Genomic DNA, 23,050 nt, shown 5'->3' with positions numbered 1-23,050 from the left:
GTCCCAGATTGGAGAGAGTACAGGCTGGGCTGAGGGACACCCCCACACCTTCCTCCAGTGCACAAATTTTGTGCACCACGCCTATAGTTATAAAAATAAAATTTTCCCTTGTTATTCATGCATTTGACGATTTCCATAACCTCTGAAATAGATGCAAGGAACGGTTACTGCAAGACCAAGGGAACCTCAGCATCACCACCACAAACAGCACAGCCACACATCAGAGGTTTTGGAAATCATTTGAGGAGTCTTTGTTTTCCTCAAATTCAGATGCTGATGATTCTTTCTGAGTCTTACCTGCAGCATCTCTGCTGTTGACCCCTGCAAACGACGCTGCAGATCCCAGGTGAGATCTCTCAACAACTGGCCCTTCTGGATGAGCTCACTGCCACCCTGGGCCAGGTAACTGAGAACATCTCTCTCCTCCTTCTCCAGCCTTTGCAGCTCCTTCTGCTCCTCGCTGTCCAGAATACCTCTCAGTTCTTTAAAATAATCCTGGATACTTTGGATTTCATTCTCTATTAGATCCTTCAGGAATGGAAAAGAAAGAGAGGGACTCAGGCTATCAGGAAGAGAGTGGAAGCCAGAAAAAGAAGTATTTGATTTGGAAGTTCTCAGAGGGAAAGGAGATGCAAGCACAGGAACAACTATTGGGAGGCTGATTTTTTCCTATTATTTCTTCTCATCACATCCAAAAATAATGGCCCAAGTCTACACTGTTGAAACAAAATGAGACACCAAGGTGTAGCTCAGCTCTCACAGAGCTGCTCAGGGCAGTCATGCCTTCCAGCATTACCCCTGACCCCCAACCCCAACCGCTGCCTAATGTTGAACATCAAAGACATGAGCTGTTGGCAACCGTCTTCCCCTGAAAGAGTTAAAGGCTCAAAATAATCAGAGACATGAACACAGAATTCACTAGACTTCCTCACCAGATAATCTCTCTATGACAATAACTAACCTACAAATATCAGTGTTAGTTTGTAACAGATTTATATTCTACTCAAGGAAAGGATGAAGAATGGCTAATCAATAAATCTGGACATATCAACTGCCAGGGAACAAGAAGACAGGGAGCTCCTTCTGACTACACCCAAGGTCCTACCCAGAATCTTGTCTAGCTACTTCAGGAAGAGTCTCCTCCTACCTTCCAGGAAGTTGTTTCCTTTTCAAGGTCAGCTCTCAATTTTTCAGCTTCCTGCTGCTTTGCACTCAGACTGTCCAGAGCTTTCTGGAGCTTCTCCTGTGAGAGAGGAATCACATCAGGGCCAAGCTTTGGGCTTTCTTATCATCAGAAGAGAGGACAAATGGCGGAGAAATCAGATTGATCTCTAAAGAGACTTGAGTTTATAGAAACTGCAAAATGACAATTTGAATCTGTGATTTGAAGGAAATCTGATGTGGTTGTGTGTTCTTTAAGACTCAGATGATAGAAGTCACCATTACTATGTCAAGAGAAGACTAGCTCTCTTTGCCCTAGAAGAAAAAACTTGATCCTGTGTAAGGAAAGAATTTAGGTCTTGATTCACTCTCCTGTCCAAAGGGACAATGACAGCTTTGCTTGTGCACCAAGCCTCCACCTATTAGCACAAGGTATAAAAATGCCTACTTCTGATTTCAAGTCTGCTCATCATTTGTGTGGAATGCACAGAAATGTCTTTCAGGTCTTGGAAGGTGAACATAGGAAGAAAAGTGAACACAGGCCTCAGGGTTATGGTGGCAATATAATTATAGTCAAATGCAAAGTTAAGATTTCCCATCAAGTGCTATTTCCTGCCCTGTCTTTCCTCCATCCCAGTCTATTACCTTGCACTCCTGGGTAATCTCCTCAATGAGGAAGGTCTGGTGACCACGGTGCTCTTGGGACCGCTCGCAAAGCCAGCAAATGATCTTCCCATCCTCCTGGCAGAAGAGCAGGAGTTTCTCTCCATGGTGCACACAGAGATCACTCTTTTGATCCTCCTCTGGGCTCAACTTGACCTCCCTGAGCACCTCCACTATGTTAGCCAAATGCAGACTAGGCCGCAGGTTCTCAGGCTGGTAACTGATCCTGCACACAGGGCAGCTGCTCTCTCCTTGGCCGTTCACGGACTCCTTGTTGTTTGCAGTGATGCAGGCTTGGCAGAAGCTGTGCCCACAGTCCAGGCTCCTGGGTTCTTTTAGGATCCCCAGGCAGATGGGGCAGGTCATCATCTCCTTTATGTTCACCAGGATTTCTGAAGCCATCGTAGCTGGTCCCTGTTCCTTCCTACCTGTTCTGAACTGAGGCTCCTCTTGTTCACTGAGCTCTGCCTGATTGGAAAGGTTAAAAGGGGGCAGAGTAAGAACAGTGGGAATAAATATTGTTAATTGTATAGAAATCAAAGACAGGGAAAGAACAAATATAGGGACATAAAAGAAGAGGTAGAGAGACAAAGAAAGGATCACAGTGACCTGGCAATTGTAAATACTTTAGTTAATTTAACATGACACATTTCATTTCTTTCTGTGCAATGGTTGTTATTGATCTTTACTTTTACTGAACAAAAGGATGGTCTGAGGTCCTTTATACAAAGAAAAGATGTTTGCGTGACCCAACATCTCTCCTTCTTCTTCTTTCCTTTGCCAAGCACATCCTCAATAAGAAACGCACCAAACCACTTTTGGGTCTGGGCTTTTACACCCACTCATCTCTCAGTAGGCAATGCTGCCCCTGGTATCAGTAGGATTCATTCTCATACTTCAGTCAACAATCTCCTTCCATGTTCCTTTATCAGAAAGACCTGCTCTGACTTGCTTATTTATAGTGTAACAATTGCCATTATTTTCTGTGTGTTTAAAAATATTTCTCTTATTATTTTGACATGATATGTAACACAGTGTGTACCTGGGAAGAGCAAACCCTTTATCAGATCTGTACATAGAGATAGTAAATGATTTACAAGGATCTTATCTTCAATACAAGAGTTGCAATGAACCTACTATGTTCAAGGTCCCTATCAAGGGTCTGTTCCTACATTATTGAGTTAATCAAAGGTGAAACAAGTAACTTAGGAATTCTGAGGATTCTCGTGTTGATAAATGGTAACATTTCACATTTTCCTGGAAATTTGCCAATGACATTGATAGGAGCCTCATGGTGTGTAAAGGGAGATAGGAGAAATATACATTAGAATTATGCAAGTAACGTATCTGAAAAATTAGAAATTCAGATGAAATAGATATCAGTCTTTGGAAAGACATCTCAAAATATTAGCAAGGTCATTCAACTAATTTTTCTTTCTTTAATATATGTTTTTATTGATTTTAGAGAGGAAGGAAGAAGGAGAGAGAGACAGAAACATCAATGATAAGAGAGAATTATTGATAGGCTTCCTCCAGCAAGTCCCACACTGGGGCTCAAACCTGGAATCTGAGCATGTGTCCTGACAGGGAATCAAACCATGACCTCCTGGTTCATAGATCCATACTCAACTACTGAGCAGCACTGGTTGGGCTCAACTAATTTTTCATCACTACAAATTACATGCTAATACTAATATCCAGAAACACAAAAAATGAGTCTGAACAGAGAGTTCAAACCACTATGACCCTGACATTCACTTGCAAAGTACAGCAAATTATATGCAAGCTGATGTGACAAACAATACTAGAGAAATGTGTGTGTTAGGAAATCAAATAATGGGGACAGGTAAAGAGCTATCCAGAAATTCTAACTTGAAAACATAAAGGTTAAACCGAAAGCTGAATATTATGGAAATATGGCATATGGAGGAGAAAAAAAAAGTATTAGGTAAAGAAAATGACCTGTTCATTGAAGACACACCACCTTGTCTGATTTTGAAAATGCCAATGTCGCTGGTGTGAGAAAACTGCTAGGCCTTTGGTATCACATGAGCCTGTAGTGATAATGACATATGGCCCTTTGACAATTCACCAATTTTGTGACATTTCAGACACTTTTCCAAGAGTAAAAGGAATGATCAGTGTTGGGCTATGGAATATTAGATAGATTCAGTAGAATTGACAGGATGAGTAGGATATAAGCACAACTTCCAGGGAGACATGATGATAGCTTTCAGGATAAGGAGGTGAGAGAATGGGGAGCAGGGGGTAAGAGTGAAACATAGGACTAGGTAAGAAAAAAAAGGCTGGCAGTTCTATTATATACTTTGTAACAAAAGGGCAACATCAAGCCTGGGCTCTTTCTTCCCATAGAGGTAATATTGGCTAATTCTTCTAATAAGTTGGCTTTTTGTTTTTGTTTCTGGAGAACTCATGAGGCTACAATAAAGTGGAGAGTCAGCTGCCTTCAAGGCCACATTGTTGATAGCAGAATTAGACTGATGTGGAAAGTGCATTAGACTATGAGGACTTCCTATGGACCTCAAGTGCCAGATAACAATCTTAGACTTCATTTTCCATAAGGGGATTGTGACATTTTAGTCACCTGTGTCTATTTTAGGCTCTTGGACATTGTGCTTACTGGCTTTCACAACATAATGTCCACTCTAGCTCTAGGCTTACATACCTTTGTTGGTTTCTCACACATCCACTAAGTCTGGCTTCTCAAAAGGCTGAGAGAGAACAGGAATGAAGTACTTTCTATAGCATTGAGAAGATCATCACTAATAGCTCAGCTAAGGTAGCCAATGTCAGCATGCCCAGTCTCCTGTCCTGTATCTCCAACTCAGCTAAGTGACCCTGGCAGGTAACTACCAGGTCACATAGATGGTCATGACCATTTAAATTAGAAAGGATGCTGGTGGTCTGTTAGGGAAGGTATTATAGAGTGGTGACACAGTGTTGCTCTTTCTCCCACCTGGACTCAATATGGCCCTGTGGCTACAATTTAGGCTCAGGATTCTCTAAGGAACTCCAAGTAAATAGGACTATGAAGCAATAAACAAAGAAAGAAGAGATCTCAGTAGATATCCATGTCTTGATGGTTGCCAAAGTTTGAAGGTTAAATAAAGATCTTCAATATGAGATAAGTTTTTTCCTTGGCTCTGTGCTCAGAGGGAAAAGTTATAAAGGCTACATTGATATGAATTTGGACCCACTAACACTGTCTACTAATGCCATGTTCATCATACATGAAGGGAACCTGATAAGGAATGAGGCTGAAGGAGAACAGAAGTGTATTCCAGCTAGTGGGCCAGATACTGAAAACAACCCTCAGACCATATGCAGTTAGCCCCTGGTGGTACAGATCATTTTATGGCTCCAGCATAATCCAAACAAGGTGTAAGAGCCTCCAAATATTTCTCATCCTATCCAAGATTCAACAAATCCTGAGACCCACCAAGTTCCTGTAGAGGAGGGAGGAGCAGGGTATGCATTCTGCCTTGGGGCTGCAGAATTTATTTTTATGGTGAGGCTACAAGGAGCTAAGGTCAAAGCAGCTGCTGCCACAGGACACAGAAGAGGAAAGTGCAGAGGAGCTTGAGTCCTCACACAGGGAGTCTGACCCCACCACTACCTAAGCAGTGACTCTGTGGCTCCACAGCAGGCAGGGAGATAGATAAGGGAACACGAGTGGTATCTGTGCTGGAGGGATATAACAAATGCCCAAGTCCACCCTTGAGGACCGAGGGGTTTGTGGCTCACATCAGGCTCCTGACTCAGTGATGGCGAACCTTTTGAGCTCGGTGTGTCAGCATTTTGAAAAACCCTAACTTAACTCTGGTGCCCTGTCAGATATAGAAATTTTTTGATATTTGCAACCATAGAAAAACAAAGACTTATATTTTTTATATTTATTTTATATATTTAAATGCCATTTAACAAAGAAAAATCAACCAAAAAAATGAGTTCGCGTGTCACCTCTCACACGTGTGTCATAGGTTCGCCATCACTGCCCTAACTCTTGCCAGAGACCTGAGCTCAAAAAATGTCTGTCTTCAAAAACCAACAAGGCTTATGCCAAGGAGCACCATAGAAGTATAAGGAACAGGAGATTCCTCTCTTAAAGGGTTCCTGCGCAGGACTTGAAGGACTGATAGTGTTTGCACTAGGACCCACTCAAAAGCAGAGGTTTGAGAATTGCCTAGGCCAGTGGTCGGCAAACTCATTAGTCAACAGAGCCAAATATCCACAGTACAACAATTGAAATTTTTTTTGAGAGCCAAATGCTGGGATCCAACCCCAGAAGGTCCAGGGGTCCCCAAAGGTGTGGACGGAGTTGGAGAAGAAGGAATGACACGGAGGCAGTGTTCAGTTGATCAGCATAGCAGGGTTCTCCCGCCAGATTCTGTTCCAGGTTCTTTAGCCAGGTTCTCCAGCCAGGTTCTGGTTAGGATCTCCAGCCAAGTTCTGGTCAGGATCTCCAACCAAGTTCTGGCTAGGATCTCCAACCAAGTTCTGGTGCCAGGTTCTGTGTCCATGTTCTCTCGCTAGGTTCTCCAGCCAGGTTCTAGCCCGGATCTCCAGTCAGGTTCTGTCGCCAAGTTCTAGTCAGGTTCTCTTGCCATGTTCTATCCAGGTTCTGTCTCTAGTTTCTGTCTCTAGGTTCTGTGTCTAGGTTCTTCAGCCAAGTTCTCTCGCTAAGTTCTGTTTCTAGGTTCTGTGTCTAGGTTCTGTCTAGGATCTCCAGCCAAGCCCTGTCTCTAGGTTCTATCTCTAGGTTCTGTGTAGGATCTCCAGCCAAGTCCTGTCTCTAGGTTCCGTCTCTCCAAGTTCTGTGTCCAGGTTCTGTTTCTGTTGTCTTGTTACATCTGTACTTATACCAGTTTTTTTTAATCCTGTCAGTTTCTATTCCAAAGGTTAGGGTGTTTCTTATCTCCATTCCAGGGAGTAAAGATTATGTAGCTTAAGCATGATTGTTCTTAGCTAAAGTGATTAACTACCCGCCTGGCACTTAGTTAAGGAGTTTCACTCCCTCCCTAACTTCAGGGGAAAATTCCTACCTGGGGAAACAACCTTTCTCGGAGAGGTGACCTTGGTTAAAACTCATAGCGCCAAGAAGGGGAGAAAACATATTAAGAACAGTATGCCATATTCGCCAGGTCCCTTGAAACATGCTGTGCTGATGTTCCTTCCCTGCAGCAACTGTGTCAAGCAGCAGGGATGGACCGGCTCCCGGCAGCCAAATTTTTTAAACTTAAACTATATAGGTAGGTACATTGTTATTAACTTAATTAGGGTACTCCTAAGGCTTAAGAAGAGCCACACTCAAGAGACCAAAGAGCCGCATGTGGCTTGTGAGCCGCTGTTTGCCAACCACGGGTAGACCATGTGTGAAGGAGATCTCTTTCCTGCTGGAGGAGTGGAAGCCTGTTGGACTCACCTGAGGCAGAGATGTGGGGGTGGGGGTGGCATTAGAGCTCCATCCTCTATTTTGCCATTGCAGGGCTCCATTTCCCTCTAACCTGTCAGTGCTCCTGAGTGTACATGCCGCACTCCCCTGCTGCTGCTGGGCTGCCAGAGCTGACAGGGAGGGCCCATGCCTCATTCCCCTTGCAGGGCCACCACTCCTGCGTGCTAGAACTCTTGAAGGAGTTCATTAATGTGGTGCAGATTAAAACCTTGATGGAAGGAGGTGGGGTAGAAGACAGAAATCTGAATAGAGAGGAATAGGAAGAGTTGCAATTTTCTGAGTTTCCCAAATATAAGGATGCCAAGAATATGTTCACCTTTTTAATGATGGTTATTGACCAGGAGAGGTTTCAAGGATGTTGGCTAAACCCCTTATAGGACTTTTGCAATTTATGGAGATACCAGCTAGCCGGGTCAATTTGTTTCAAAGAAGTCATTTGGGTGCATTCTATAGAAATTAAGAGTTTTATACCACAGGTGAATTCATTTGTTATTGCGATTTTAATAAAAAATTTACATTCTTCTGTTTTGAGGGACCTGGAATAGCCCCTGAGCATTCAGTTAGTATACACCAGACATGGATCTTGTCTCCAGTATAAAAAACATATATATCATCTCTGAGATGAGGGAGGAAAAGAAAGTACACATCAAAATCTAAGTAACACAGAGATCAAGGTACAAATTGCTCAAAGGTGAAATAAAGGTGAACTTCCTTTTGAAAAATTACTAACTCCTTTTCCTAGCTGCATGCAAAGGGAAAAGTGAGTAAAGAGTCATTATAATAACAGAAGAAGGGAATGTGTAAGATGATTCAGAACTCGTTCTAAAGCAGGAGAGGACACCAGAGTCTCATAGGGTGCATTGAGGTAACTGAGCCATGGCCCTCAGGAGAGAATAAATTCCCTCTTCTTGGACCTCTAAGAGGCAAGTGTCCACATGGGGACTGTTAGGTCAAAGGGAGGCCCAGGAGCGGATGCATGCCACTGCAAGGCAGGTGGTGATGGAGATAATGGACCCTCCCTGATTTCCTAACAGGTCAACATGCCAGACAGATGGTGACACAGATACTGGTTCCTTCCTGGAATCTGTGACAACACAGGTGGCGGGAACTTCCTCAGCTCATGCCCCGCCCCTCCCCCTGCCCCTCACTAAACAGCTGTATTAAAGAAAGTGCCTCCCTCCCTGTTGGCATGATTTCACTGGCCCTGCCTTTGGGGCTCGTGGGTCTCACCAGGGAACGCATATTAAACCTTCTCTTTTCCTCATTTCTGATTGACTCCACTCTCTTTGTTTTCCTGCGTCACGAACCTTACAGGGACTACAGAGATGGGCAGCAATCTGTTCATCCAGCCTCTCTCATTAGGCTGGCCAAAGGCTCGTCATTTATGTCAACGTAAAAAAAAACATTGAAACCTGTAAAGAATTTTTTGGTGAGTTTACTTGAGCCAAACTGTCGACATATGCCTGGAAGCAGAACCTCAACGAATTGAAATAATGCTCCAGAGAATGGCTGGGTTACATTCGTATTTATACATTGCAATCAAAGGAGGAACATAGGTGGGTTACATGATATTCATTGGTGACAGATTTAAGAAGGTGGGACTAAGCAAAGCGGGGAAACCTCTAGGATAGGATAAAAGGTAAAATGATGGACACATACTTAGGTGGGTGCAGGAACAATTAACATGATAAATGAAAGAATCTGAGGCATCTGTCCTGGGCCCTGCACACCTGTCTGTGCCCCAGGGGCTCCAGATACAGGGAAGTCACAAGTTACCCAGACATTTCAAGGGCATGTTATCATAGATGCAAAAAGACAGATAGGCTCAGTTAAGGTAAAGGTTGACCTTGTCAGTGAAGATACTGGCCTAGGACGTAACTGCCCACCATAACTGCTTTTAGTTAAAGTTTAATTTCAGACCATCCTTTGTGGTTATTTTAGGTCTCTGAGTCCTGCTAGGCTGCCACACAGGCCTTCCCTGAGCTTGTCAGGTCAGCGTGTGGCCCCCTTCATCCACATTTATCAGGAAGGTTGTGAAAGTGAGGAGGAAACTGGTCTTGCAAGGTGTGTCTGGACATAGAAACTGTGAGCAATGCACTGCCCTGAGAGGGGGAGGGTTGTTATGCTGGAGGGACCATAGGATGTGGCCTGACTCCTGGGGGCCTTCCTGCAGGGCCATGAAGGGGGCAGGGGGCAAATCTGCAAGACAAAGATCCCAGCAGGATATATATAGACAGGCTCTCTGCATGTTTCTTCACTCTGATTTGGAAATTATTCCCTGAGACCACTAGTGAAAGGGGTCCCTCCCTTTCTCTAGGAAGCCTGCTTGGTATTTCTTTGCTCTTCTGTAACAAAAGCTTCCCAGAAGTTACCGTGACAAGAGTGAAGGATCAGCATTCAGGGAAGGTGGGTCAGTTGTCATGTCCTGTATCAAAGGTAGCAAGAAAGTGCCCCTGAAGCAGCCTAAGAAACCAGCCAAGGAGATGGGTGAGGAAGATAAGGCTTTACAATAGCAAAAGAGGAGCAGACAGCAAAGGCCAAGGGGAAAGCCACCCTCCCTCCTCCCCCTCCCCCACTCCACTACAAATAAACACACACTTATGAAATGAAGGAATCTGGCCAGAAATGAGCTGTTCCTTGTGCCTGGGGCAATGGTGATCCTAAATTCCATTCCTGTTTTAACATCTAGATTCCTTATGATAACATCTATTACCACATACAGCTGGAATGAAGAAGTGTTGTCTGTGAGGTTATTGTACATTTAAGAATAAAGGTTTGTAAAAATAAATACATAAATAAATAAATAATGCTAATTTAACAAAAGAGTAAGAGGACCAGCTTCAAGAAGTTCTGATCCCTGGCAGAGCCCCTAAGAGCCTGCCCCTCCCACATGCCTCCTGATAAGGGCTCTCTCTCCTGCTGGACTCACAAGGAGCTTGGATTTTATGAAGAGGGAGAACAGGGCTCATCTCACAGGCTTCCTGGAGAACAGGAGGGAGGGATTTGCTGTCTGGGAAAAGGAGTGTTCTGGCTCACCTTGGAAAGGTAGAAAGTCAAGACTACAGAATAGGGAGATGTTAGTGAAGTATGGTAGCAACCATTTCAGGTGGAAACTGTAGTTTAACTCTAACCCTGTTTGGCTTAACAATAGAAAAGTTATTTTGATTTTCTGAATTGTATAAATCATCCCATTCGATTGAATGACTATTCCATTGATTGTTATCTTACTGGTTATCGAAGCACATTCTTCTGTACTTGGGAAACAGGACAGCACAATTACTCTAAATTGTTTTAGTGGCCACAGATGGTGCGTTCCAGTTGACTCAGTGGTCCCAAGACCAGGACAGCACAATTACTCTAACTGTATCAAAGGTAGCAAGAAAGCGCCCCTGACAACTCAGTGGTCAGGAGACCCGAGGGCTCTAGATAATGAGTAATCCTGGAGACCCAGAACTGTAATTTAGATAACATGCCTAAGTTTAACCCAGGTTACCCAAAGGCTCTAGATAATGTATTTCTGTCAATTCAGTGACCCCAAGACCCGAAACTGTAATTAACATGCTTAATTCTGCTTCTGTAATCTGCTTTTTTGTGAGCCAGGTGCCTCATTCCAAACCCTGAGATGTAATCAATACCTTTATGATTTTTTGCCTATATAATCCTGGAACTGTGACCAAATGGTTGCTATGAGATTTGGGAATGGCCCCTCATAGTCCCGGATTGCAATAAGTGTTGTTATGCCCAGATTTCAAGATTCCCAATAGAACATCAGGGAGCCAGCCAAGTCTGATGCAAAAGCAGAGAGTCCTTTATTATTATTACAGACCTGGGTCTGGCTCCCAGCCTCTTCTGACGCAAAGGCAAGAGGAGAGAGAGCTGACCATGGGAAAAAATGGGGTTTTAATAGGGGGGTGGAGTGAGGGGAGGAGAGATGACCGTGGGCCCTGCCGATTGACCAGGCGCAAGTCGGGTCTTGTTACACAGGCTATGGCACGCACGTCCTTTGGTTGTCATTGGTCAGTTTAAAGAAATCCCGGGCGTGGCCAGCACAGGCCTGGGCCTCGAGAAGAAGGTACCTTCCTGAGTACATGGCTACTGCTCCAACATGGAGGATACGGGGCAAGATGGAGGGCATAGCCCTCGCCCTTTCAAATGTGACTCTTTAATTCGACTTCTTGAGGCGTCCTTCTGTGATTCGCAGGGTACATTACAACATTAGGTTGGAGAGAGAGCCCAGGATCAGATACATGCAGACCTGTGAGAAGATAATGGACTCCCCCTGGCATTTCTAACAGATCAGCATGCCAGACACAGATACTGACTCCTTCCTGAATACCTTGCTGACCCCCTGCAGCTGAAACTTCCTCAGCTGAATACCTCAGCTCATGTCCCTGCCCTTCACCCAACCACAGTATAAAAAAAGCACCCCCCTCCCTGTTGGCATGAATCACATGCCCTGTCCTTGGGGGTACTTGGGTATCCCGGGGATGCAGAATAAACTTTCCTTCCTTCCTTTCTTTTCTGATTCACTCGACTCTTTATTTCTTATGCCGCCTCCTGAGCCACCTAACCTAACAGGAGAAAATGAGGTAACTCAGGCTGGAGAAATAATGGCCCCTCCAAGAAATAAATAAGACTGCTCTTTTAAATAGCCCTTCTCTAAAGATCACTCTTCCCCCAGACACAGTATTCTGCTTTTCTGCCACCTCAGCAGAGAAGCTTCAGAATCACAATTTAAGACACCAAACACAGTCAGTCTGCTCCCCCAAAGCCTCCTGTCCTTTGTCCCCAGAAACTGCCCCACTTACTTTTAGGAAATATGCTAGAGTTTTAATTCAATGGAGGAGATCTGCTGTAAGTCTAGTCAGTATTCACTCACAAGGCAGCGACCAGCTCTCCACAGAGGAGTTCCCCTACAGAAGCGGAGTGAGAAGTAAAAGTTAAGTTCATAGGGGTAGAAATGAAACAAAGGAAGCAGACCAGAAACTTCAGAACAATAACAATGGGAGGTCACAACATAGGACACTTAGGGAAGTCAATGCTTCAGTATGTTCTTATGTTTTCATCCATTTTGCAGATTATTCTAACAAGAATATTCAAATAAGAAGAATGTAAAATCAGAAGGGAGAGAGGTGAAAAGAAAGAAGGAGAGAGAGAGAGAGAGAGAGAGAGAGAGAGAGAGAGAGAGAGAGAGAGAGAAAGAAAGAGAGAGAGACATATGAATGTGAGAGAGACAGATAAATTGATTGTCTGCCACAGGTACCCAAATCTGGGTGGTGATCAAACTTGCAACCCTGGTAAGTATCCTTGACACTTCCATGCACAGGCCAGCACTCTAACCACTGATAAATTCCAGCCCAGCACATAAGAATTTTAAATACTTTTATTTAACGTTTTCATCTGTGCAATGGTTGTTATTGCCCTTTACTTTTACTAAACCAAAGGATGACCCTAGGCCTTTTTTACAAAGAAAAGATGTTTGGGTGACCCAGCATCTCTCCAACTTAATCCTTCCTGTACCAAACACATCTCCAAACCACTATTGTGTCTGGGCTTTTATACCTGTTCATTCATCAGGCATTGCTTCCCTTGTATCAGTAGGACTCACTTTCATCCTTCAGTTAACAATCTCCTTCTGTGTTCCTTTATCAGAAAGATCTGCTCTGAGTATCATGCCTAAACCGGCAGTCAGACATCCCTCTTGCAATCCAGGACCACTGGCTCTTATCGGCTCATCTGCCTGCCTGCCTGATCACCCCTAACCACTCAGCCTGCCTGCCTGATTGCCCCTAATGACTTTGGCCACCTGCCTGATTGCCCCTAACCACTTTACCTGCCTAACTGATTGTCCCTAAATCCTCTGCCTGCCTGTCTAATTGCCCCTAACCACTTTGCCTGCCTGCCTGATTGCCCCTAAGCACTCTGCTGGCCTGCCTGATGCCCATAACTGCTCCACTGCCTGCCTGATTGCCCCTATGTGCTCTCCCCTGCTGGCCTGATCACCCCCAACAGCTCTCCCCTGGCAGCCTGATCGCCCCTAACCACCTATGCCTTGGTCCCGACCACAGTGCCTTTGTTTGGAAGGATGTCTGGAAGGACGTCCAGAAGATATCCGGTCTATCCGTTCTAATTAGCATATTACCCTTTTATTAGTATAGATAATATGTAACAATATGTTTGTGTAAATGGCATGAGCAAACCCTTTATCAGATGTGTACATAAAGTTAGTGAGTGACTTACAGAGTACATTTATTTTCAATACAGAGTTGCAATGATCATAAATGTATTCAGGGTCCCCTTTCCTACCCTAACAGGGTTAATTAAAGACAAAATAGGAACTTAGGAGGTTCTGGGGAGTCTTGTTGGATAAATAGTACAATTTCATGTTTGCCTGGAAGTATGCCAAGGATATTGACAGGAGCCTAATGGTGTGTATGCATATTGATGATGGGGAGGGAGATAGCATAAAGATACTCATAGGATCACACAAGTCACATATCTGAAAAAATAGAAACACAGATAAAGTAAATATCAGTCTTGCAAAAGAAATCTCAAAATAATAGGCAAGATCATTCAACTAATTTTCATCACTATGAATCACATGCTGACAACTAAACTAATACCCACAAACACAGAAATGAGTCTAAACAGACAGTTTAAACCACTGTGACCCTGACATCCACCTGGAAAGTAACAGTAAATTAAGTCATATATATATATATGCACAAGCTGATGTGAAAAACACTACTAGAGAGATGTGCATGTTATTGGGAAATCAAATTGGACATATAAAGGGTTATCCAGCAATTCAGACTTAAATACCTAAGGGTTGAACTGAAACCTGAGGAAGATGAAGGAAATAAGGCATATGGAAGAGAAAAAAAAAATTATTAGGTAAAGGAAATGACCCATTCATTGAAGATGCACCACATTGTCTGAGATGGAAAATGCCAGGGTGGCTCGTGTGAGAAAACGGCTAGGCCTTTGGCATCACATGAGCCTGCAGTGACCTATGGCACTTAGTGAATTAGGTAACGTTTAGGAACACTTTGCCAAGAGGAAAAGTAATCACCAGTGTCGGGCTGTGGAGTAATCGATGGATCCAGTGGGGAATTGGGAAGATGAGTAGGGTGCACATACAGTTGCCCAGGGGAGCGATAGCTTTCAGGACAAGAAGATGAAGGACATGGAAAGCAGGTGATGAGTAAGACATAGGATGAGGTAAGAAGAAAGGATTGGAAGTTATGTTAGATTATGGAGAACAAAAGGTTAACATCAGGCCTGGGTTCTTTCTTCCTAGAAAGGTAATATTGGATAAGTTTTCTAATAAGTTGTTCTTTTGTTATTCTTGTCTGGAAAACTCATGAAGTTATAATAAAGTGGAAGATCAGCTTCCTTACAATGGCAGATTGTTGATAGCAAAATTAGCCTGATGTGGAAAGTGCATTTGGATTTACAAGGATTTTATATAGACCTCAAATGCCAGTTAATATGCTCAAATTTCATTTTTCATAAGGGGATTGTTACTATTATAACTGTCCTTGTATCTTTATGGCCCATGGATGCTAGGCCTACAGGCTTTCACAAGATAATTTGCACTCTGTAGCTATAGGCTTGCATAAGTCTACTAAGTCTGGCTTCTTAAAAGGCTGAGATAACAGAAACAAAGGACCTTCCATAGCACTGTGAAGACACCACTAATAGCTTCCCTAAGGCAGCCAATGTCAGCATGTCCTGCCTCCTGTCCTGTATCCTCAGCTCAGCTAAGTGACCCTGACAGCTTATATCTCACAGGTCACAAGATGGTAATGACCATCCAAATTGGAAATGATGCTGGTGGTCAGTCAAAGAGGTGTGGACAAAAAGGACTACATGCTAACCTGAATAGCTCAGGAAAGGCCTGTGTGGTAAGCTTGCAAATTCAGAGACCTAAAGTAACCACAGAGGATGGTCTGAAATTAAACGTTTTTAAACTGATAGAGCAGTTTCGGTGGTTAGTCATATCCTAGGCTGGCCTTTTTGCCTGACAAAGTCAATCTTTACTTTAACTGAGCCTGTCTAGTGTCCTTTTGCATCTACATTAACATATAGCTGGAATGTCAAGGTAATTTTTCTTTTTTCTGGACCCCTCAAAGCACATGCACCACTGTATGGAGACCATAAATACCCTCATTGTTATTGAGCTAATTGTTGACTATTAACTATCCTATAGCCACCTAAATAAAAGAAGAATGTGTCTATCATTTTACTTTTTATCCAATCCCAGAGGTTCCATCCCCTCCCCTTTGCTTTCTTCTGCCTCAGCCTCCCCAATCTATCACCAATGGATTTCATGTAACACACTTCTCTTTTGATCCTAATGTATAATACAAGGTGCAAAACTGCCATTCTCTGGAGCATTATCTCAATCCATTGAGAATCTGCTTCCAGCCATTGTGGACAGTTTGGCTTAAATAAACACACAAAACTTCCTCACAGGTTTGAATGTTTCTTAAGTTACCAGAGGGTATCACAGAGTGGTAACACAGTGATGCTCTTTCTCCCACCTGGACTCGGTATGGCCCGTGGCTACAGTCTAGGATCAGGAGCTCTCTCAGGAACTTCAAGTAAATGGGAATAGGAAGCAATAAGGAAAGAAAAAATCTCAGTAGATATTCACGTCTTGATGGTTGCCAAAGTTTGATGGTAAAAGAAAGACCTGAAGTGTCAGTTAGTAAATTTTCCCTTTGCTCTGCTCTCAGAAGTGAAAAATTATAAAGGATGCATAGAGAGGAATTTAGACCCACTAACACTGTCTCCTAGTGCCACGGTCATCATGCATGAAGGGAACCTGATGAGGAATGAGGCTGGAGGAGAACAGACGTGTATTCCAGCTGGTGGTCCAGATACTGAAAACAGCCCAGAGGCCACATGCAGTTAGCCCCTGGCTGCAGGATCAGGGATAGACATTGTATCAGGATAGATATCATTTAGTATCTATCCCTGGTTTATGACTCCAGCATGATTCAAACTTGGGGTAGGATCCTCCAAAAATTTTGCATCTCATCCAAGATCCAACCCATCCTGAGACCAGGAGCCCGTAGAGGAGGGAGGAGCACAGCATGCTTTCTGCCTTGGGGCTGCAGAATTTATTTTTATGGTGGGGCTACAAGGAGCTAAAGTCCAAGCAGCTGCTGCCACAGGACACAGAAGAGGAAAGTTCAGAGGAGCTTGAGTCCTCACACATGGAGTTTGACCCGCTACTACCTAAGCAGTGACCGGGGCTGCACAGCAGGCAGGCAGATAGATACGGGAATAGGAGTGGTGTCTGCGCTGGAAGGATATCATACATGTGAAGCCCATCCTTGAGGACTTAGGGCTTTGTGCCCCACATGAGGCTCTCTGGGGACATGCACCAGAAACCTGAACCCACAGAGTGTCTGCCTTCAAAAGGAATAAGGCTTGTGCCCAGAGAACCCTAGGGGTGTAGGGTACAGGAAATCCCTCTTTCAAAGGGCAGGTGCACAGGACTTAAAAGTCTTACAGGACTTGCTCCATGACCTGCGCAAAAGCAGGTTTGAGAAGTTCCTAGACCAAGTGCAAGGGAAATCCTTCTCCTGCAGGAGGAGTGGAAGCCTGTTGGACTCTCACCTGAGGCTGAGATCTGGGGAATGAAGGCAACATTGGTGCTCCACCCACTTCCTTATGAGATGAGGCTGCAAGTCTCTCTAACCAGTCAGTGGCCCTGGGTGTGCCCGCCCCATTCCTCTCCTGCAGCCACGCCCACAGAGCTGACTGCGGAATGCTAGACCCCAACCCCATCCCAGGGCCCCGCCCCAGCTATTGAGCCCCAGGCTCTGTTTGTGGGGTTGGGAGGGGATTCGTTTTTTGTGCCCAGAGGTCTGCAATAATGAAAGACACAGTTGTTGGAAGACTAGCAACTACCCTCCCCCCAGCCCCCGCCCCAGACAACGCACAGAGACCAGAGCAAAACTCACCCCCATTTTTCCAGGGAAAAAGGCCTACTCACTTGTGGAGTTTCAGCGTGAGGGGCAAACGCGGTGGTAATTCACTCTCCAAACCAGCTGCAGGAGGAGCAGAGTGAAAATGAAAGTTAAATTCTTAGGGGCGGGGCAGGAAAGGAAAAATATCTATGGACCAATGAGAGGCCTTCACAAAGACCTCAGGGAAATACCAGCCCTTTGTGCCTTAGCTCAGAGAGGCCAGTGACTACATTCTTAATCCTATCTCAGTTCTGCTCCCTGAAGCTGTTCTCATGGCTCTCACAGTAATTCATCCTCTGGAGAAGTAGGCTGACCTGAGCTGTGACTGTCACACACATCACCCTCATCTTGTTCCCTTAGGGATGAGGTGACATGAGGAGGGAATGAAATACCTCCTTCACCACAGGGAGGACCCTCCCTGAAGGCCCACCTGAGGCAGTGATCCTGGCAGCTCTCCCCTGTCCTGTCCCTACCAGCTAAGCTAAGTGACCCTGGCCAAATTGTGTCCTGGCCGTCCTGTGAGAGGGAACAGCTGCCCAAACCTGAAGTTACCTCAGGTGGTCAGCCAGGGGGGGATCACAGATGGTAGCACCGTGATGCTGGCTTTCAGAACCTGGATTCAATAAGGACAAGATGACACTTTTCCTAAATGGACTGCACAGATCAGACTACATGATGTATCATCTGATGGGCAAAGTTGTCTAATACCATTTAACATATAATCTTTATAGTCTTGACATAATAAACATGAAACACGAAAGTAATTGTGAGGAATAATTTTATGAGTCAGCTTGACTGTCCACTGGTTGCCCAGATTAAGTATTATTTCTGGGTGTGTCTGTGAGAGTGTGTTTCCAGATAAGAATAGCGTTTGGATCTTTGGTCACAATAAATTAGATTAAAGGTCTGAGCAGAACAAGGAGGCAGAGGAAGAAAGAAAGAAAGTGTTCCTTTTGCTTCCTGCCTACCTGCTTGTGTGGGGTATAGGTTTTCTATTGCCGTTTGACTGGGACTTATACCAGTGACTACCCTGGTTCTCAAGCTGTTGAACTTGGACTAAACTGCACCACCAGCTTTCCTGGGTCTCCAGTTTGTAAAAGACAGGGCCAGGAACTAGTCAAACTCTATAATCACATGAGCCAATTCCTGAAAATCAGTCTCTTTCTCATATATGAAGGATATATCTAAAATATTGGTTCTGTTTCTCAGGAGAACACTAATAGAGTATGAAATAATTCTAAAGTCATGTGTTAAGTGGCACAGGTGAAATGTGATCATGATAATGGTAATGACTCTGCTGAACAGTGCAATTTCAAAACATGTGTGCCTAAAAATGGCTGAGGGTAGTGAAGGGTACAAGGACAATGTTATAGAGGCGAAAACACACAAAGTCATCTTGAATTCAGTATGAGAAAATCACATACGGAGTAGCCAGAGAAGAGAGAGAGAGAGAGAGAGAGAGAGAGAGAGAGAGAGAGAGATGACTGTGTCAGTCTGGGCGCCGCTATGTCTTTAACAGGAGAGGTAGTTAAATAAATGAATCAAGAGGCACCTGTACCTTAACTCACTTTTTTCATTGGTCTTAAGATTTTGTTGTCATGACACTTCTGGTATTTTTTCAGATTATTAACACCAATCAAGCCTCTCATTATGCTGTATGAAATGTTATAAACATGTCGCTTATGGAAATACTTCCCATGTGCTCCTCCTGCTCCTGATCTCTCAGCTTTGTTCCTCAATAAGCTGTAAGAAATATCCAAGTAATAACATAGGTTTAAGGTGCAACATAACTAGTAAAATACAGCATTAATAAAATATAAAGGCTGCATTGAGATGAATTTAGACCGACTAAATCTGCTCACTGGTACCATGTTCTTCATACATGAAGGGAACCTGATAAGGAATGAGACTGAAGGAGAACAGAAGTGTATTCCAGCTGGTGGTCCAGATACTGAAAACAGTCCCGAGGCCACATGCAGTTAGCACTGGCTGCAGAGACTGTGGTCCAGATCAGGCTCTGATGAACAGCAGGGTCAGAGGTAAACATTGTATCAGCGTAGATATCATTTAATATCTACCCCCGTTTTATGTCTCCAGCATGATCCAAACCTGGGGTAGGAACCTCCAATTATTTTGCATCTCATCCAGGATCCAGCCCATCCTGAGACCCACCAGGAGCCTGGAGAGGGAGGAGGAGTAGAGCATGCATTGTGTCTTGGGGCTGCGGAATTTATTTTTATGGTGAGGCTACAAGGAGCTAAGGTCAAAGCAGCTGCTGCCACAGGACACAGAAGAGGAAAGTAGAGATGGAGGAGAGAGAGAGAGAGAGAGAGAGAGAGAGAGAGAGAGAGAGATTGAGAAAAAGAGGGAGAGAGAAAGAGAATGATCTATCTAATAGATAGTTATCTATTCCATAACTATCTAGGAATCCCTCTCCCACCACAGGTCTTCCAGACATGGAGAACTGAAGAATTTCTTGTGAGACAGGGACCACAGCAGACACTGGCCAAGTAGCCCAGTGTTTTATTTCTCTTGTCTGATAAGCAGGTTGGGAAGAGTGGGAAATGAAAATGCCAGACACGTGCTGCAGGAACACTCCTTCCTGTAGCATCTGCCCTGCTCTCTCACTGGAGGGGAGAAGAGGCTCTACTCACTCCTGAGGACAGCTGCAGCCTGAAAAGAGCGAGGCTGGCCAGGAAAGGGAAACATTGACCGACATACCTAACTGCTGAGGAGCCCACACAGAACCCCTGACCCTGCCTCTGTCACTGGAAGTCATAATGTGAACCAACACCTGAAACATGGAGCTATTCCTGGGTGAACAGAGGAAAAGCTTTCTAACAAAAGAGAATTACTATGGGAAGAGAAAAGAAGGTCAAATCAACTTTTTTTTAAAAAATGTATTTTATTGCTTTTTTTATAGAGAAGAAGGGAGAGGGATAAAGAGTTAGAAATATCGATGAGAGAGAAACATCGATCAGATGATAGAGAAACATCGATCAATTGCCTCCTGCACACTACCTACTGGGTATGTGGCTGAGACCAAGGTACATGCTCTTAACTGGAATCGAGCCTGGGACCCTTGAGTCCCCAGGTCGAAGCTCTATACACTGAGCCAAACCGGTTAGGGCTCAAATCAACTTTTGTCTAGTATATTCACTTAGATTAAAAAAGCTATTCCTGTACTTAAAATAAAGGAGTAAGTAGCTACAAAAAAAGATAACATTTACTTTTTAAAAAATATATTTTATTGATTTTTTACAGAGAGGAAGGAAGAGGGATAGAGAGTTAGAAACATCGATGAGAGAGAAACATCAATCAGCTGCCTCCTACAAACCTCCTACGGGGAATGTGCCTGTAACCAAGTACATTCCCTTGACCCAAATTGAACCTGGGACCTTTCAGTCCTCAGGCCGAGGCTCTATCCACTGAGCCAAACAGGTTAGGCCAGTGGTCCGCAAACCATGGCTCACGAGCCACATCCGCCTCCTTGGCCCCTTGAGTGTGGCTCTTCCACAAAATACCACGTTCGTTCGTGCACTTACAGTGCGATTGAACCTTCGTGGCTCATGTGCAGAAGTCGGTTTTCAGCCTGGGCAAGTCTATTTTGAAGAAGTGGCATTAGAAGAAGTGGAGGGTGTCGATCAGTGGGGCGATGGGAGACTAGGTGCAGGCGGGCCACGGGATACCCAATGTGCAGTGCGGTGAGGCGTGCGGGATTCATGCACCAGTTGTGTGAGCCAGTCAGGCAGCAGTCTCATTGTGCAGTGGTTAGTGCTAGTTGAGTCCGCAAATCGCGCACAGGTGACAAAAGTACCTACTCGAAGCATAAAGTTACCTGTATTTTTCCAACCAGCTGCAAATCCTACAGGTATTTTTGTCATCAATTTAAGAATTGTAATTATTTTGTGTTGGTGGCTTTTATTATTATAAAATGAAACGTTTTTTTAGGTGCCCTGTCTGACATGGCTACAAAGAAGAAGCAAAGAAAAACACAAGACGAAAACCGTGAATTTAAAGTTGAATGGACCGAGACTTTCGCGTTTATTCAAAACTTAAATGGCCATCTGACTTTTCTTATTTGTCAGGAAAAATTGGCACATAAGAAGAAATCAAATTTGGAGAGACACTTTACAACTAAACACGTGTCATTTAGTACTAAATATCCTGTCGGTGATGCAAGGAAGAAAGCAGTTGAGGAACTTCTGAAGCATCAAGAAAAATCAAGTGCTATATTTAATTACTGGATGCAATCTTCCAACAATGTTAATATTGCAAGTTTTGTGGTTAGTCAAGAGATTGCTAAGAGAGGAAAACCATATACAGACGGAGAATACATAAAAAAAAAGTTGTTTTTTACATGTACTTGAAGAGCTATTTCGGGATTTTTAAGAACAAAGCAGATATTCTAAAAAAAATTAAAGAATTACCATTGCCTGCTAAAACAGTGAAAGATAGAAGAATCAAAATGTCTTCAAATATAACCAACCAGCAAGTCGAAGATCTTAAGTTGGTTTCAGCTTTATCAATAGCAGTTGACAATTCTTGTGACATAAATGATACAGCACAAGTCTCACTTTTTGTACGATCTATTTCACCTACAGGTCCTAAAGAAGAACTTTTAGGATTATTGCCACTCAAAGGTCAAACACGTGGAGAGGATAAACCAAATGCTGTAATTGAGCGCATTGAAAAACATCATATTCCACTTAATAAAATTGTCTCAGTTTCATCAGACAGGTTGAAAAGTATGACCAGCATAAGAAATGGGTTTGTTGCTATTTTGAAAGAAAAAATTGATCAGAAGATACTTACTTACCATTGCATCATTCATCAAGAAGCGCTTTGTGCACAGACATTTCCAGAAGAAATTTGCAAAGTTATGGAATAGGTGATTAAGATTATCAACTCCATTATAGCTAAAGCTCTTAATCATTACCAATTTAAAGAATTATTATTATTTTATTTTAAAAAATATATATTTTATTGATTTTTTACAGAGAGGAAGGAGAGGGATAGAGAGTTAAAAACATTGATGAGAGAGAAACATCGATCAGGTGTCTCCTGCACACTCTCCACTGGGGATGTGCCAGAAACCAAGGTACATGCCCTTGACCGGAATCAAACCTGGGACCCTTGAGTCCCCAGGCCAATGCTCTATCCACTGAGCCAAACCGGTTAGGCCTAAAGAATTTTTAGTTGAAATGGAGAGTGAGTATGTAGATTTTCTGCTGCATAACAAGGTACGTTGGTTATCAAGAGGAAACGTTTTGAAACGTTTTGCTCCCTTATTAACAGAAATTAAAGCATTTCTCCTTGAGAAGGGTGTTCACTATTCAGAGCTAACAAACGATCAGTGGATCCAAAAATTTTATTTCATGGTAGATGTTATGTCTCATCTAAATCAGCTTAATCATAAACTACAGGGGAAAGGAAACACAGTATTTTTTGGTGTTAGAAGAAGTTATTTCATTCAAAAACAAATTATTTCTTTTTGCTCAAGATCTTGAAAGAGAAACTTTGATTCACTTTCCAAGCTTGTTGAAACATTGCCAAAAAAAATAATTCTGATATTGACATTTGCTATTTCAAAACAACACTTTTAAATATGAGGGAAGCTTTTCTCAACAGGTTTCAGGAATTCAGAAACAGCAAAGCAACGTTAGCCTTTCTTAAAAAACCTCTCAATGCTACTGTAACAGAAGTAAATTTTTCTCCCTTTAATACTGACATTGGCAACTTTGAAATGCAATTGCTGGATTTAAAAAAC

General features: G+C 43.4%; 1 protein-coding gene across 3 annotated transcripts in view; it reads right to left on the bottom strand.

Moving 5' to 3' along the window:
• LOC102431987 (tripartite motif-containing protein 5-like) overlaps nt 1–17,384 on the bottom strand; it is a 26,902-nt gene extending 9,518 nt beyond the window's left edge. Inside the window, exons 1-5 of one of the 3 annotated variants that reach the window (XM_023748413.1) lie at nt 17,307–17,380; nt 15,844–15,913; nt 1,807–2,292; nt 1,148–1,243; nt 298–528 (exon numbers count right to left, since the gene is read on the bottom strand). In XM_023748413.1, coding sequence (XP_023604181.1) covers nt 298–528; nt 1,148–1,243; nt 1,807–2,226 — 747 coding nt within the window. In that variant the 5' untranslated portion in view covers nt 2,227–2,292; nt 15,844–15,913; nt 17,307–17,380. The other 2 variants (XM_014449718.2, XM_014449717.2) reach the window with 2 other exon arrangements.
• Between the last annotated feature and the right edge of the window lie 5,666 nt (nt 17,385–23,050).

Source organism: Myotis lucifugus, unplaced genomic scaffold (assembly GCF_000147115.1).
Source record: "Myotis lucifugus unplaced genomic scaffold, Myoluc2.0 scaffold_1373, whole genome shotgun sequence".
NCBI classification, from domain to species: Eukaryota; Metazoa; Chordata; class Mammalia; order Chiroptera; family Vespertilionidae; genus Myotis; species Myotis lucifugus.
Note: the sequence above shows the minus strand (reverse complement) of the source record. Positions and strands in the feature narration are given on the sequence as shown.